The sequence below is a fragment of the Lolium perenne genome, chromosome 1, assembly GCF_019359855.2.
Source record: "Lolium perenne isolate Kyuss_39 chromosome 1, Kyuss_2.0, whole genome shotgun sequence".
Lineage (NCBI taxonomy): Eukaryota > Viridiplantae > Streptophyta > Magnoliopsida > Poales > Poaceae > Lolium > Lolium perenne.
Window position 1 is genome coordinate 96042790 of NC_067244.2, and position 16831 is coordinate 96059620.

The window sequence follows — 16831 nt, forward strand, 5'->3', positions numbered from 1 at the left end:
CTCGGTGCGACCAGAGAAGTTCGACCGGACCAGATACCACCTAGCCTAATACCACTGTCCAGTGTCCACGTTGACAAATACAGCTATCAAAACAGCCATCACAAGACAGGGGGGTCATTTGACCGGTATTTGATAGTTAGGGGGGGCATATGTTCCAGTTAATAGTTAAGGGGGGTTAGCATCCCAAACACAATACTCAGGGGGTTATGTGGACTTCTTTCCGATTGGGACGAACTAGATACCGAATGCAAAAAGCACCCTCACACAAACAAATATACATGGCAATACCCCTACCGGGATGAAGCTACTATGAGAAATTACTTTTTGACCCTTCCCTGTGGGTACTCCATGAGTTCGCGAGAAAAAATGAGTTGGTATTGTATGTCCTTATTGTGGAGTACCAACGCTCGTTAGCCGCTGGATCGGCTAAAATGGATGGCCTCTATTAGTTTAGGGTAGTGTAAAAGTCCTCTTTGGTTTTCCTTCAAATCTCCCACCCACTTCTGTCCCTTCGATTTGATAGGGGTTGGCCCAAGTTAAACTAGGCTCTGCTATCCGGTCTGGAAAATTCTCTGGAAATTGAATATTTCAAGCAAGGTTAAAATATTTATGTGGCGTTCCTTACATGGGATCCTACCTCTGAAGAGCATCCTGGCAAATCGCCATATCGGAAATAATGGCTCATGTCCGATTTGTAGATTGGGTGCGGAAGATACGAATCACCTGTTTTTTCGCTGCCATGTTGCACAAGAGGTGTGGACTTAACTTGGGATTTATCATATAATTGAAGATGCAATGCAGTACGATAGAGAAGGTTCAGCTGTCCTGGAACACTTACTCAAGAGAGAGGACCTCTTGGCCCCCAGGTATGATCTAATTAATCTGAAGGAACTTGTCTCTGTTGCTTGTTGGTACATGTGGTGGATGCGTCGACAACGAACCCATAATGAAGATGTTCCCCCTCTGTTTAAATGTATACATTATATTCTCTCCATAACATCAAATGCTGCCAGGGCTTGCAAAAAGGACGGGCTGAATCGGATGGATACTTGGTCAAAACCTGAGCCGCGACATATTAAACTTATTGTGGATGCCTCCTTTTATCTTGATTCACGTGCATGTGTTGTCGGTGCGGTTCTACGGGACTATCAAGGAAGCTTCATTGCTGCTAATTGTTCATTCATACCGCAAGTGGCGTCTGTTGCAATGGCTGAGGCAATCGCAATGAGGGAAGGTCTAGGCCTAGCTGCTACCATGGGTTGTAATGCGCTCATAGCCGAATCTGATTCAGTGGAGGTTATCGAAGCATGTACCGGAGAGGCAATGTAGTGGAGTGATTCTGCTGCTATCTATGCAGATATAGTGGACGCAACAACCACCATTGATAAAGTTATCTTCAAGCACTGTTCGAGGGAGGCAAACAAAGTGGCCCATGACTTGGCTAAGTATAGTTTTCTAGTAAGCTTTCTTGTAATTGGGTCGATGAGCCCCTTGGGTTTCCTTTTGAACAATCTTGTAAACGATGCAACAATCCTGTAACAGAAAGGCAGCAAGTTTTTACGCATTCTTTTCCTTACCAGGGTACCGAAGGGGACTGGAAGGTTTTTAATGAGGCGGTTTGCTGACCTAATATAGTATTTGTTTACCTCAAAAAAAAAGGCTGTGCTATTGCTCCTGACCAAGAAAGAGGCGCAGTGGTGACTCGCAATTCCAGGCCGATCAGAGCATCTCCAGCCGCGTCCCCCAAACCGTCCCCCAAAACGCGCCGGATTGAGCGTTTGGGGGACGTGTTTGAGGGACGTGTTCCGTTCGTGCCGCGTTTAGGGGACGTCGCTCCCCAGTCGCGTCCCCCAACAAAATTTCGGAAATTTTAAACTTAACGAGATTCGATTAGATTCGTCCAAACTTACATAGATTCCAACGAAATTTGACTACATTTAAACTAAACCTAATCTAGAAGTACTTGCGGCGGCCGGAGGCGTCGTAGTACTGCCGGAAGTTGTACATCTCGTCGGTGACGACCTCCTGGTTGACGCGCTCGTCGACGGGCTCGTCCTTCACCAAGCCGCTTGGTCCTGCCTCGCCGTCGTCGGTGAGGTCCACGAGCGGCTTGCCGGAGTCGCGGATGGACATGGCGATCGCCGTCTCGACATCACCCCTCCAGGCGTCCTTGTCTTTGAGCGACGCCAAGAACGCCGCCCGCAGCCCTGGGCAGTCCTCAGGGTCGTCGCTGCTGGCGATGAGCCGCTGCTGCCGCTCGTACTCCGCCAGCAGCGCCGCCTGCGACGCTTCCTCCGGCTCCTCCTTCACCTCCGGCTTTGGGATGAGGAGGGCGCCTCCGCGCCTCCCTTGCTGCCGCCGGCTGCCGCTGCCGCCACGCCTCGTGTTGACGGGCGTCGCCGGCTCCTCCTTCACCTCCTGTTTGGGGATGGTGTAGGGCGTCGAGCGGTACGACGAGGACGGCGTCGATCGCGCCGGTCCTGAGGAAGAAGAGTGCGAGGAGGACGAGTACGTCGTCCTCCTCGGCTGGCATTGCGGTGGTCCTCCTCGAGGAGACGGTGGCGGTGACGACGGCGTCTCCAACCTTGGAGCGCCGTTGCGGATGCCGCGGATGACGTTCTTGAGGGTGCGCCCTGGAACGCCCCAGAACAGCGCGGCCGTCCTTGTTCCAGCTGTTGGGCCCGCCGACGAGCCCCTGAGTGTTGTGCATCTCGACGTCGTACTTCGCCTTGAAGTACGTCTTCCACCAGTCGTCGTTGTTGTTGGCCGCCCACGTCGGATCCTGCCGCTCGGCGGCGGTGAGTTGAGCCCGCCGGGCCCTGATGCCGTCCCTCCATTGCTCTGTGCCCGGCTTCAGCGGCGGCGGGAGGCCAATGCCGTTCACGGCCATCTTCCAGCCGCCGCTGCTTGGCAGCCACATGTCCGGCGGGACTGGATATTGGGCGTGGTACAGCGCCCACGCCTCAGGCACGGTTAGGCTGCCGCGGCCGAAGTCGTTCGCCGCGGCGATCTTGCGGGAGGACGAGCTCGACATTTTTGGATCGGCGAGGAGAAGATCTGCGAGGGGGAGGCGACGACGAGAAGGTTTGGGAGCGGTCAGAAATTGGGACGAACTGCAGGGTGTCTTAATGTACAGCGGCAGCAATGGGGTGGTTGCACGCAATAACGCCGGCGCGGACGGCCACGCGGCTATGCACGACGAGACGCGTCTCTGCGTCGCCTGGGAAAACAGGGACGCCATTAACGTCACTTGACCATAGGTAGCCGACGAGGTTTTAGGCTTCCGAGCCGCTGACGCGTCGAGCCCGCGTCGGTTGTCCTGCGTGCCCGGAGCGTCCCCAGTGGGACAGGGAAGGGCTCGGGGCGCCATATCGGGGCGCGCCAGACAAAAATGGGCTTTGGGGACGCGGCTGGAACGGTTTTTTGGTCCGGCGCGCCCTAAATTGCTTTGGGAGACGCGGCTGGAGATGCTCTCAGTGTAACAGCTACCTAGGGTGCCTCCCTTCGTACACTTAAGCACGGAAGTGTTACATAGGATCACATTTTTAGACCTCCAAGGCATACAGCAGCACAAAGTAGAAAACACGAAATGTTAATGCCAGCTACAAGTCATTATCACAGAGTAAGTCAGTGATGATCCTGTTCCCCCATGGAACTGTAAATCATTTGAGATGGGTTACTAAAAAGGCAGCACCTTAACGCGAGCGTAAACTTTCTGTTAGAACCAACCTTCCAACGTAGACTTCCATGATAGTCAAGAGAACACACATTCTATCGACTGCCAACTAAACGCTAGGCATGGCTCACATTCTATGACTGGGCAACTTCTTGTTTTGACTCCCCAGGCACAAGTCCACGTATCTTCACATCATAAAATACCTCCTCTACCCTTCTTAAATCATACTTCATCCCTGCAAATAGAAGTTCAAAAGGCAAGAACAAAGCGTGATTAACAACTTACAAGAACAAAGCATGAAAAAAATATCAAAGTAAGCTGAAATAACACTGCCAAAGTTATCAAGGTGGTGCTAATACAAAACCTTGTCTGGTGAATTAGTCGAGGAACTCACCATCAAATTTCTTACGCAAGAAATCATTGCGCAGATTCAGCATCCTAAATGAAGCATGCAGATCAGTCAGAAAGCTTAGCACCTTCCTGGGACAGTCATAGTCTCCAGAAGTGACCCGATTCACCACATATCTGGGCTGTACAAAATTCAGAAAGCAACCATTAATACCAGTCCTTCCCTATAGAGCATTCACTACACATTTGGGCTGTAGAAAACTCAGCAGGCAGTCCTTCACGTCAGTATTGACTGTTGAACATTAGGATTATATTCATCACATATAAAGTATGTAGAAGATTCAACAAGTAGTCGATAATACAACTCACTGCTTAAAGAGAACTGTAATTACATTCACTACATGTCTATCTAGGTTACAGAAAACTCAGCAAGCAATCACTATACCACTCACTGGATGTAAATGACTGGAATTCTTTCTGAATAACTAGAAGCGCATGTAGTGTTTTTACATAAAGTTTGTAACTTTGCAGATATGCCTGGCACAGTCTAGTCCACCCATTAAGTGTGCTACAAACTATAGTCCACCTCAGGTTCATATGCTTGACACTACTTGTACATGAATCATTCATGAAGTACTAGTCCACTGGACTAGCTCAAGTGTAAATAACTGTTGTGGTTGGATGGTTAGAAGGGTGGCTGTACTACAGACCACCAAGGATTATACCCTAGGTCTGACTCCTTGTGTGTCTCATTAAGGCAGGAATATTTGTCAGTGGGAGGTGCACATGTGATGACTTCCTTAATCTTGAAGCTGCGCAACTCCAGTCTGTTGTTGTGTGTGTTAGTCGTGCATGTGTGTGCATGCTTATGCTGTACTCAGTGTTTCTCAAAAAAAAAAAAGTTCAGACTTTACAGTGTGGGTTCAATCTTGAAGCTGCGCAACTCCAGTCTGTTGTTGTGTGTGTTAGTCGTGCATGTGTGTGCATGCCTATGCTGCTGTACTCAGTGTTTCTCAAAAAAAAAAGTTCAGACTTTACAGTGTGGGTTCAACCTGAGCACGAATAAAATGTTGAAATCAATCTCCATATTCTAATGTACTAGCTTTGGCTCTTCAGCCTTCAAGCAGAGGGAATATATATATAATGCAGGTTCATCTGACCCGCAAACATCATGAAATCAATCTCCATATTCTAATGTATTCATTATGGTTCTTTCAACCTTCTAGTTTTACACTTTACACCTAGAAAGAAACAAGTTGGTGGTAAGCGTGTTCACCTTCGGGTCATACCAGCAGCCTGTTTTGGCATGAACAACTCAGATTAATTTGTGATTGCTCACTACCCACCTTTTTATTCTATTCTGGAGTCATCCTGATCTAACATGAGTTTTGTAGATACCCCAGCAGAAACTCAATTTAGTGAAGTAATTAGTTGTGTAAACATATAGTATGCTTTTAATTATTCTCTAGAAAAGCACGGGTTTATTGATAGTGTGTAATAAAATTACAGGTTTAGATCAAGGCTTACATCTGATGGTTGCATCTTTGAGATCGTACCAAACTTTTTTGGATCTTAAACATACCTTGAAACCAGAATAGACTTTAGAGCAGGTCACTTGACAATACCTTATCTTTCTTAATTTAGTATCACCAACTTTTCATCATGTAGATATTAAATTGCATTCTTGCTGCACTATATAAGGACTAACAGCAGGGAGTCCAAATCCAGGAAATCAGGGGATACTTTAGGCTGCAGTATTGTATTAGGAAATCTAGGATGGAAGGAGTCCAATTTGTCAGGATTTCATGTCGTGTTAGAAAAGCTTAAGGGCTTGAGCATCCACTATATAAAGGATGTCATGTATCTCATTTTCAGATACGCAAGAAGAAACAATCTATTTTCTCAAAATTGTTCTATCAGATAAACCTGTTTCTATCGAATAGCTTGCAGCCACAACATCTTGCTCTCTTCAGCACGTAGTTATCCTGTTGTAATTCAAGGTTCACAAACCGACCACCATGGATTTTGTTGCCAAGATGTCACAAATTGATATCTTGCTCCACCATTCATCAGGTCCCCTATTCTATCACAGAGAGTGTGCTTCATCAAGTCTCTGATCCTTATGGAGTGGTGAAGAATATTAGAACTTTTCCAGCAAAGTCAAGGACTGTGGCCTTCATCATATATGGTTTAGGCCATGATGCAGCACGAGCTATTGGGAATCTAAAAAGTCACAACGTCTACGATTTCTTTTGTTAACTTGGTATCGAGTTACTGCCCGTATTACTCAACACACCAGGTGCTACAAAGTATACAATAGTAAAACAGCAAGAAGCAGTGGTGGCAGAGGTGCTGCAGCACGAAAAGGGAAAAAAAGAAAAGGAAACAGCAGCAGTAGCAGTAGCAGAGCTGAGCTAAGTGGCGGTAGAGGCCATAGTGATGCACGCAGACGGAGGAAAAGTAGTGGCACCCAAGCAGCCAAGCACAGAAGAGGAGGGCCAAAGATTATCCTAGGAACAGTAGCATGCGCCGCAGAGCTTGGTGCAGTGGACGATCTGTGTCAAAAGACAGGGCGGTCACGGCGCTAACCCTTGCAAAGCCTCCTCCGTTCTATGTAACAAAGAAGAGAATAAAAAGGTGGGTAGTGAGCAACCCTTGCAAAGCTTCCATGACATGTTCTAAATTTGGCTAATACACTGGGCCACAGCATCAGATAGGCTCTAATTTGGTCCTTCCATTCGGAGAGAGCATGGAGGAGGTATCGTACGTGCATATCATCAGTTTGTGATGGATCATGGAAGCTGTCAAGGGACCTGGAAGGTAGAAAAACGAAGTCAAGCCAGAAAGGAAAAGGAAAGCTCCTTCAAAGATAATATGTCCTTGCTGTTCAAGTTGACGTACTATGTCTTCGAGCCAAAGGAAACATGAAAATGTGTACACGATTCCAAAGAGATGAAACAGGGACCATGACTACCAAGAGATCGGGAAACAATTATGGTTAGGAGGAAGCTCGAAGCTTGTATGCCTTGTCTCCTTGTATTTGCTCCAGAAGGATACTGGATACACAAACAGGAGGATCTGGGATTGGGCTATGCACATGGAATAAAAGGAAACACTCGACCCTTTCTTAGAGGGTCTCCAGTCGCGTCCCCCAAAACGCGCCGGATTGAGCGTTTGGGGGACGTGTTTCGTTCGTACCGCGTTTGGGGGACGTCGCTCCCCAGCAAAATTTCAGAAATTTTAAACTTAAGCGAGATTCGATTAGATTCGTCCAAACTTACATAGATTCAAACGAAATTTGACTAAATTTAAACTAAACTTAATCTAGAAGTACTTGCGGCGGCCGGAGGCGTCGTAGTACTGCTGGAAGTTGTACATGTCGTCGGTGACGACCTCCTGCTTGACGCACTCGGCGATGGGCTCGTCGACGGGCTCGTCCTTCACCAAGCCGCTTGGTCCTGCCTCGCCGTCGTCGGTGAGGTCCACGAGCGGCTTGCCTGAGTCGCGGATGGACATGGCGATCGCCATGTCGAGGTCGCCCCTCCAGGCGTCCTTGTCGTCGATCGACGCCAAGCACGCCGCCCGCAGCCCTGGGGAGTCCTCGGGGTCGTCGCTGCTAGCGATGAGCCCCTGCTGCCGCTCGTACTCCGCCAGCAGCGCCGCCTGCGCCGCTTCCTCCGGCTCCTCCTTCACCTCCAGCTTCGGGATGAGGAGGGCGCCGCCGCGCCTCTCTTGCTGCCGCTGCCGCCACGCCTCGTGTTGACGGGCGTCACCGGCACCTCCTTCACCTCGCGTTTGGGGACGATGTAGGGCGCCGAGCGGTACGACGAGGACGGCGTCGATCGGGCCGGTCCTGAGGAAGAAGAGTTTGGACGAGTACGTCGTCCTCCTCGGCTGCCATTGCGGTGGTCCTCCTCGAGGAGACGGTGGCGGTGACGGCGGCATCTCCAACCTTGGAGCGCCGTTGCGGATGCCGCGGATGACGTTCTCGAGGGTGCGCCCCGGAACGCCCCAGAACAGGGCGCGACCGTCCTTGTTCCAGCTGTTGGGCCCGCCGATGAGGCCGGTGGTGTTGTGCATCTCGACGTCGTACTTGGCCTTGAAGTACGTCGCCCACCAGGCCCGTCGTTGTTGTTGGCCGCCCATGTGGGATCCGCCCGCTCCTCGGTAGTGAGCTGAGCCCGCCGGGCCTTGATGCTGTCCCTCCATTGGTCTGTGCCCGGCTTCGGCAGCGGCGGGATGCCAATGTCGTTCACGGCCATCTTCCAGCCGCCGCTGCTTGGCAGCCGCATGTCCGGCGGGACTGGATATCGGGCGTGGTACAGCGCCCACGCCTCCGCCACGGTTAGGCTGTCGCGGCCGAAGCCGTTCGCCGCGGCGATCTTGCGGGAGGACGAGGTCGACACTGTTTGGAGCGGCGAGGAGAAGATCTGGGAGGGGCGGCGGCGAAGAGAAGGTTTGGGAGCGGTGAGAGACGAACCGCAGGGCGTCTTAATGTACAGCGGCGGCAGCGGGTGGTTGCACGCAATAACGCCGGCGCGGACGGCCACGCGGCCATGCACGACGAGACGCGTCCCTGCGTCACCTGGGAAAACAGGGACGCCATTAACGTCGCTTGACCAAAGGTAGGCGACGAGGTTTTAGGCTTCCGAGCCGCTGACGCGTCGGGCCCGCGTCGCTTTTTGTTGTGTCCGGCGTGCCCGATGCGTTCCCTGTGGGACGGGGACGGGCTCGGGGCGCCGGACACCGTATCGGGGCGCGCCGAACAACATTCGGGTTTGGGGGACGCGGCTGGAACCGTTTTTTGGTCCAGCGCGCCCCAAATTGCTTTGGGGGATGCGACTGGAGATGCTCTTACACGGAAGTATTTACACAAAGCAATTATTTCATGCACCATGCACTAAACAAGGAGTATTGCAGGAATTCTATTCAAATTGGTTTCCAAAGGATCGACCACACAGGAGCATGCAACGTAACATCAGATAAAGTTCTTATCACTCTTGTAGAGTCCAGGAAAATATTCCATATTAGATTCTATTGTTGTTTTTATTTTGCGCATCATGACATCATGCATATTTTCAAACCTAAAATTATTTAGCTAAAATCCTAAAATTTTTTGCAGAAATATCCTGGCAGTTTTATTATGCTCTCTCATCTTTTTTCTTATTTAATTAAAACAAATAATATTTTCCTCAAAATGTTTTCTCGCTTTAATAAAATAGAAGTAGGCAAACGCCTGACACAGTTTTTGCCCAAAACTAGCCTAGGCCCACCTGCCTTTGGCCTATTTAAAAGGCACCCTATCATTCCTCTCCTTTTTACCCTTTGATTTGGGCACTCAGGTTTGTGGAGCAAGAATCATAGGGTGCAAGGGGAAAAAAAAAGAGAGGATCTCAGATCTGGAAAAAGTAGGTGATTTGAGCCCTAGGGTTTGTGGAGGAAGAATGATAGGGTGCCTTTAAATAGGCCAAAGGTTGTGCCATGGCTGGTTTTGGGCCAAAACTTTGTCAGACTTTATTTTATTAAAGCAAGAAAACATTTTTGAAAATTAAAACAGACCGGAAAATATTATTTGTTTTAAATAAATAAGAAAAAGACGAGAGGGCTTAATAAAACCGCCATGGTATTTTTTTTCAAAACAAAATAGGATTATGGCAAAATAATTTTAGGGTCAGAAAATATGCTAGAAAAATATGCATGAGGTCATGATGATGCGCAAAACAAAAACAACAAGCAAATCTAATATGTAATATTATCCAGGACGTTACACTCGCAAACTCAAAAGGCAGACATCAGTGTTGCAGGATTGCAACCTCTCATCTACGTGTAGTAGTAATTCCTCAGTATAAAAGCATTTTGTATACGAGGTATTTTAAACCATTCATCCACATTACAGCCATAGAAAAGATGATCTTAAGTTGTTACAGAAGTAAAGGAGTATTGGAGGAATACAATTCAGATTTATTTTCCAAAGAACAGTTATCACTTGGAAGGCAGACATCAGTGTCGCAACTTCTTATCTACATGTGGTAATTATTTCTCAATATAAAAGCATATTGTATACAAGGTGTTCTAAACCATTCATCCACATTAGTCATAGAAAAGATGATCTTAAGTTGTTACAGAAGTTATGTGCATTCTCCAGTCATGCCGAGATCCCATGGTATACTTTATAATGATTGTGCCCTATATAACAACTCGGATGAAACCTGGTGACACATGTATACGTGAGCACGCATCCAATGATCGACACGTGTCTAACGGCGTTGGCTCGTCCGTGAAGATAACACAGCAGGTGATCCTTAAAAAGGTTGATTCGCACTGATAGGCTTGTGTTTTGACCGTGTCCCGCGCCGGTTACAGGAAAAGGTACAGCTAATCCTGTGTCTCCTAATCGCTAGAGACAAAAACGACTCCGCTCGATCCTGCCCAAGCTCGCCGCCGCTGCCCAAAATTGGAGTGCGCAGGGGACCGGCGCCGCCCAGAATCGAAGCTCTGAGCCGACGCCGTGCCGGCCTGAATTTATAGTAACTTGAGTTTCCCTTTGACCGTGTTCCATGCGACGTACAGTAACCTGAACAGCTAGAGAAACAGGAGGCAGAGGATCTCAGCTCGGGCGGATCTCTCAGTAATCGCTCATTAATTGCTCGGGCGGATCTCAGCTGGAGCATTGAAGGGCGTCTCCGGCGCGGGAGGAGGTGGTCGAGGTTGGGAAGGCAGCCGCCGGGCCAGAGCGACCGCTCCTCGCCGTCGCGTCCCGTGGAGGTCCGGGAGAGAGGCAGGGGCGCGTCGACGGCCGGGTTCCTTGTAGCGTCTTGTCCCAACGGAGGATTGCAGCTGCATCACCACCGGAAGGAGGTGGTCGAGGTTGGAAAGTCAGCAGCAAGGTTGAATCGAGAGGAGGTGCCCTAGGTGGGGCGACCCGAGGTGCAGCGGCAGTGGCGGCGTTGGGGGGCCAGCCACCTGATGTGCGTAGCGGCGGCGACCTGAGGTGCGCAGCCGTATGAACCAAGCACTCGCACCTGCGAGCCGCCGCACCCTCCCCTGGTTCCCTACGCCCCGGCCTGCTTGCTCTCCACTGCCATTGGCGTTGCTGCCGGACAAGCTCCGCCCGACCTTCAGCACCTCCTTTGGATACCTCACCGACCGCCCTACCTCTCCGCCCCTACCGCGGCCCCTACCTCGCCGCCCCCTGCCCCGGCCTCCCCTACATCGCCACCCTCTGCCCCGGCCTCCCCTACATCGTCGTTGACACTTGACAGGAGCTCGAGGGCCGGCCAAGGTCGAGGGCCGGCCCGCGCGCCCTCCTGCCGTGCCATCTGCCTGTCCCCGTGCACCGCCCTGGCCTCCCCTACATCGTCGCCCCCTGCCCCGGCCTCCCCTACATCGCCATCGATAGGAGCTCGAGGGTCCCCGTGCACCGCCCCTACATCGCCATCCATAGGCCAGAAAACATATGGACGTTGTTTGGTCGCCGTGAGCCAGGAAGGGAATCTCAACATTGATCCAACGATGACTAGACCGTGCTCACGTATCCCCTGATCACTAAATCCACTCTCTATAACAACTCATATAAAGATAATCTTAAGTTGTTACACAAGTTATGTGCATTCTCCAGTCATGCCGAGATCCCATGGCCTACTTTATAATGATTGTGCCCTATATAACAACGCATATAATCCATATGATAGGTTATCGTTTATGTACTTATGATATCCAAGATTATGAATTAAATCGCATGTCCTCACAAGTTACGCAATTATTAGCTTGAGTTATAAAAAACTGGAACTTCGTCCAATATGATCTTTGACTAATGTGGTCCCTCGTCTAATTTAAACTTGTTGCAATATGGTTGAGGCCTTTTAACCTAGCTTCAGCTCTAGCGAAGGGAGTAGAAAATAAGAGCTTATGGGTTTATCAGCAAGACAATAAGTGTGTCCTCCACGAGCAATTTTATTATAACAAACGTAAAATTAACCATGGGGTAACTCGTGCGATGATTTAAATTTAGAGCACACTGGATCAACTTGTGCGGAATGCACAACGTAGCAACCCAAACTGAAAAAAAAAAACATGGGGTAACTACATTTTTCTAGGTAAAAAAGCATCAGCCACTCTGAAACAAAAATAAAAGGAACATATGTCCAGTAAAGGGAACCGAGAACCACATTCTTCTCCAATTTGAGTTTTGTTCAAGCCTCGAATAAACTTGAGGGCATATTGAAAGATATTTTGAATATAATCCTATGAGTTCGTCGATTCAAGTAAAGTTGCTGATTTCTAGTGGTTGGTCTTTTTTTCCTACAAAAGCATGCACTCAAACATCCTATGACCTGTTCAAGTGAAATTGTGCAACAATTTCTTAATAAATATTCTACATATCAGCTGCTAGAACAAACTAGGGTAAACTCAAAGCATTGTATCTTAAGCTGTATCATCTTTATTATTAAAGGGTGGTTGGTGATTGTTCTGTCTCCTCTCACTCACCTCAATATCCCTAGAAAATCTTTTTTTTACTCAGTACACTTCAGAAGTTTGCTATCGTGTTCTTATGCTTTCCTATCGACAAGAGACAATGTGCTCAGCCACGGTTTACAGGGGTGCGTCACTGTGTCTACAGTCAACAGAAGACATCAGAGGTGGAGCCAGCTCCTGGCAACCCCGGGTGGCTGCCCATGCTCGTCCGGTAACTCCCGGTACAGAATTATTGTAACACCAGTGATTAGCTTTGATTTTTATGGGGCAAAAGCTGGCTGCCATTGCTTCATATAGCCTTTGCCCAGGCTACGTGAGTGTCTTGCTCCACCACTGGCAGACACCATCAACCCTCGACGAGCACCACCGCCAATCCAGGCCTCCAGACCAAAAGTCTCGACAGCTACGCGTCCATAGCCATGTTTCCAGTGTCAAGTAGAAACTCACCAGATCTCCATCACTGGCCTCTCCGGCCACCGTCCCTGCTGCAAACCAGCAGGCAACAACCACCCCTTCAAACTGCAGCACAACCCCTCCACCTCCAGTCTGCTGGGGCCACCACTGCCTATGTTGGCCAGAAGCTTCCCTGATGTGTCTCCACCGTCAGACAACACCACCGTATCTCTGCCCTCGGTCGATGGTGCACCTGCGCCATCTTCTTGTCCTCATATGTCACTTCCCAACCTTCCCTCCTCTGCGATGTGGCAGCAGTCAGTAAGGCAACAACGCCCACGGGCTCTGAGCATGCAGTTAAATGGTGTTCAGGCTCTGCGTGCAATTGCCTCCTATCAGGGGTTCAGTACAAGAACAAAGTTCTGCAATTAGATTCCATGTGTGGTCATCAATGATCCAGGAACAGGGTCTTGACTTCTTTACCCATTGGTGAAATAGTATTGATCAAGTGTGGGTTCACTGGAGATTAGCCAAAATGAAAGTTACAGATGTACAGTTCTTTAGAGTGTAAATATCCAAAGATGCCCACGTGTTGCTTAATAATAGGATATGGGCTTCCGACGAGCTTAAGTCAATCCCAGCTTGCTGCCCATGTAGGTTCTTTTGAATGCGCTTCCATTTGTCCTATTTGGTAACGGAAAACTAGCCAGGATTCGAGAAGATAACTGCACAAAGACAGAGCTTAAAGAGTAGGGATTGAGAAGTAAAGGCTTGGTGAAGAGAATCAAAAGGGTGGTACTACGGTGGCGCCGGTTGCTTCGGAGATTTGGCGCTCGAGGGCACCATACAGCTGCAAGTTCTTTGCTTGGCTGGTGTCCCGTAACAGGTGCTGGACGGCGGATAGGCTCCAGAGGCGTGGCCTGCCGCGGCCGGCAGCCTGCCCCCTCTGCGACCAGGAGCAGGAGACGCTCCAGCACCTCCTGCTTGGTTGCGTGGTCACCCGTGAGGTCTGGGCGTGGGCGTTGACGCGGTGGAACAGGTTGGAGTGGATGCCTGGTGCGGGCTCTGAGATAGTGCACTGGTGGACCTCGCTTCATTGCCCCAGTGCCGTGCGCAGGGACTTGTGGACGGCGGTCATCCTTGTTTTCTGGTGTATCTGGAGGCATAGGAATGACGTGGTGTTCAATGGTGCCACCCCGGCGGTGGAGACCATTCGGCATAGGATTAGGGAGGAGTTTCAGAGGTGGCGTGTAGCTAGGCTTTTCCGCTCAGAGTCCTTCGGATTTCCCGAGCCTTTTCCTTTTTCGTGGCGGGACAGAGATTAGGCTTTCGTTTTTGTAGGGGAGCTGCCACCCCCCTGTTGGCAGTAGTACTCGTGGTTCGGGCTTTCTTGCCCTTTCTTCTATATGATTAGTACACCTTCCAGGGTGTATTCTCGAAGAGAATCAAAGGGCTTCCTGGTGGTTGCTAAATAGGGGGGAGGGTCTAAGGAAGGCAGGCATAAGATGCGCACTCGCAATTCGCGTAACAGAATTATAAACAACCCTTTGATTAATACTTATATAGATCTCTCTATCTATACTTCTAGTGGCTTTGATCAAAGTATTGTATCTAAAGAAGCTCCCGTTTAATATGCTTTGCGAGTAAAAAAGCTTAACTTGTAAGAGCCATATCAAGATTACCATACAGTACTTATTTATCACTTTCATCCTTAACTTAGGCTTCCATATCAGCATTTTGCCTAGTTGGCGTGTTTTACATACAGCTGATGCCATTGCATTGAGACTGCACATGTACATAAATTATGAGTTTGTTTAGCAAAAAAAAAGATTTTATATGACGGTGCGCACCTATGTAGATACCACACAAGGTCTTGCTAAATACTTCTGTTAGAATGCCAAACACGCAGCAGAATCATGAAACAGCCTTTATGACTTTGGTGCCAACTATGAGGACTGACCATTTCTGCCAAGACAGGTTCAGTACAAACCTATGTCTGGAGGAGCAGGGCGACGACTTCTTGCAGAAATTTTAGTGCAGTAAAGCAGTCAAGTATTGTAATGTTCCCTATGCAAAAAGCACGAGGGTAATGATACCGAGATTAGAGTGTCTGCTAAAAATGGTGTGCATGTATTCTGCAAACCCCTTTTAGAAATGGAAGAATATTGAATGTTCTTATTCTAAATAGTTGGTGGTCATCCTTGATGGCTTTATAACTCTACTGTATGACTGACATTTTATGCTCCACATAAATAAATGTTAAGGGTGTGGAATTGAAAAGGCTAGGTACATGTCATGCATCTACCTTGCAAAACAAAATTTCTTCGCAAGTACATCAAAAGGATACTTAGACTCAAAATTATAACATAACAATTAATTTTTCAATATGGTTTGTTTTAATCCTTGGATATTGATATGAAGATTATAAGTGGTATTTTCTTAACAAAGAGATATTGATTGTGGCTTATTTATAACACTGTATATTGGTGTATTAACCACATACATACCAACAGCACATGACGAAAAAGATAAACTAATAGTGCAAAAAAAAATTGTGCATGTAGTCAAAATCAAGTAGGTAGTTGATGGGGAACTTACAAAATCATTCGACATGAAGCACAGCCCTGCAACACAAACAAGTCTTCATGTGAATAAGCAATGTCATTTGTACACAACGTTACAGAAAACAAAAGCATGGTAAACCTTCAAGCAACTTAGTTGTTTAGAAAAAGAGCTGCAAAAGTTCTCATGTCAATGCTATAGGATGACAAATAGCCTATCTGTGCCAGATAATAAGCATCTTTCAATCAAAAGGAGAGTCAAATATATACTCCCCGTAAACCGTTCTTGAGCAAAATATTTAAGAAGTGTGAGATTTAGATCGATAAATGGCATTCAATCCACAAAGCAAATAGGATAAAACATGGTATGCAGATGACAAACCAGTCAGGTAGTCTTCAACGTCCAGGCCAAACTCTCCAGAGCTCACTGCAAAAGAAGAGGGGCATAGCACATTTAGCTTGGTAGGCGAACACACTGACACTGTATGCCACAACTAATCCAACAGTTGGCAGAGCCTTGACGTACATCCTAGCTTCTCCTGAGCCTCGGCGTGTGTGAGGAGGCCGCCAGTCTCAAGCCAGTGAGTGAACGCCAGCATCGACACCACGGTCTGTGTCTCAGTCCTCCAGTCCCCATGGTACCTAAGCCAGTAAGCCAATACATGAGCAATTTCCACATAACCCAACCTCTGCAACCTGGAAAGGCGCGTAGTGAAGCCATCTAATCACCTGTAGTACTGACCGGGGCACTCTTTCAGGATCTCCGCGAGCTGAGAGTAGAGCACCTTGATCACCTCCACCTGTAGCTTCGCCTTGCCGAGCACATCTGCACGAAGAGAGGAGAGGAGATAGCCCCGCGTCAAGCCAGGAGGCAAATCGCAAGGGAGAGCCAAAATCCGAAGAGAAATGGAACCTGAAAGGGGGACTGGCTGGTGGACGAGGAGGAGCGCAGCGGTGGCGGCCCGGGAGGCTGACTCGACCTCAGAAACGACGGCGCGGATGCGGTCTCGGAGGGCGGAGGAACCGTCGAGCTGCGCGCGGAAGGACTCGAACTGCGCGTCCATGAGGGCAGGCAACGGCGGCGGCTGGGAGTCGGAGGGGGGCGCGCAAGGCGGGACGGCTGAGGAGGAGGAGGAGGAGGAGAGGCAGTGCAGGGGGAGAAGGAGGACACGGCGAGGAGGGAGGAGACGGGAGGCGGCGACGGGAGGAGCGAAGAACGCGGCTCGGAGCGCGGCGGCGGTGGCTGCTACCGCTGTTGCTGCGGGTCTCATCGCGGAGCAGTGGGATTTGGGGGATTTTAGAGCATCTCCACCGAACCCGAATTTTGTACGGCGCCTCCCGATACGGTGTGCGGTGCCCCGAGCTCGTCCCGTCCCAC

The 16831-nt window shown here is 49.1% G+C and overlaps 1 protein-coding gene across 2 annotated transcripts; it reads right to left on the reverse strand.

Annotated features, from left to right (window-relative positions):
- Positions 1 to 3576: 3576 nt before the first annotated feature.
- LOC127297671 (uncharacterized) lies at positions 3577 to 16778 on the reverse strand. 2 transcript variants are annotated; one of them, XM_051327986.2, is made up of 7 exons: positions 16367 to 16769; positions 16183 to 16279; positions 15980 to 16095; positions 15836 to 15880; positions 15491 to 15516; positions 4071 to 4206; positions 3577 to 3911 (listed from the first exon to the last, which is right to left on the reverse strand). In XM_051327986.2, exons 1-7 carry the CDS (start codon positions 16722 to 16724, stop codon positions 3811 to 3813), a joined length of 879 nt encoding a protein of 292 aa, XP_051183946.1. In that variant the 5' UTR covers positions 16725 to 16769; the 3' UTR covers positions 3577 to 3810. The 2 variants fall into 2 exon arrangements, with proteins under 2 accessions (XP_051183946.1, XP_051183949.1); XM_051327989.2 differs by lacking the exon at positions 3577 to 3911 and adding an exon at positions 14883 to 14959 and having other exon boundaries at positions 4070 to 4206; positions 16367 to 16778.
- Positions 16779 to 16831: the final 53 nt, after the last annotated feature.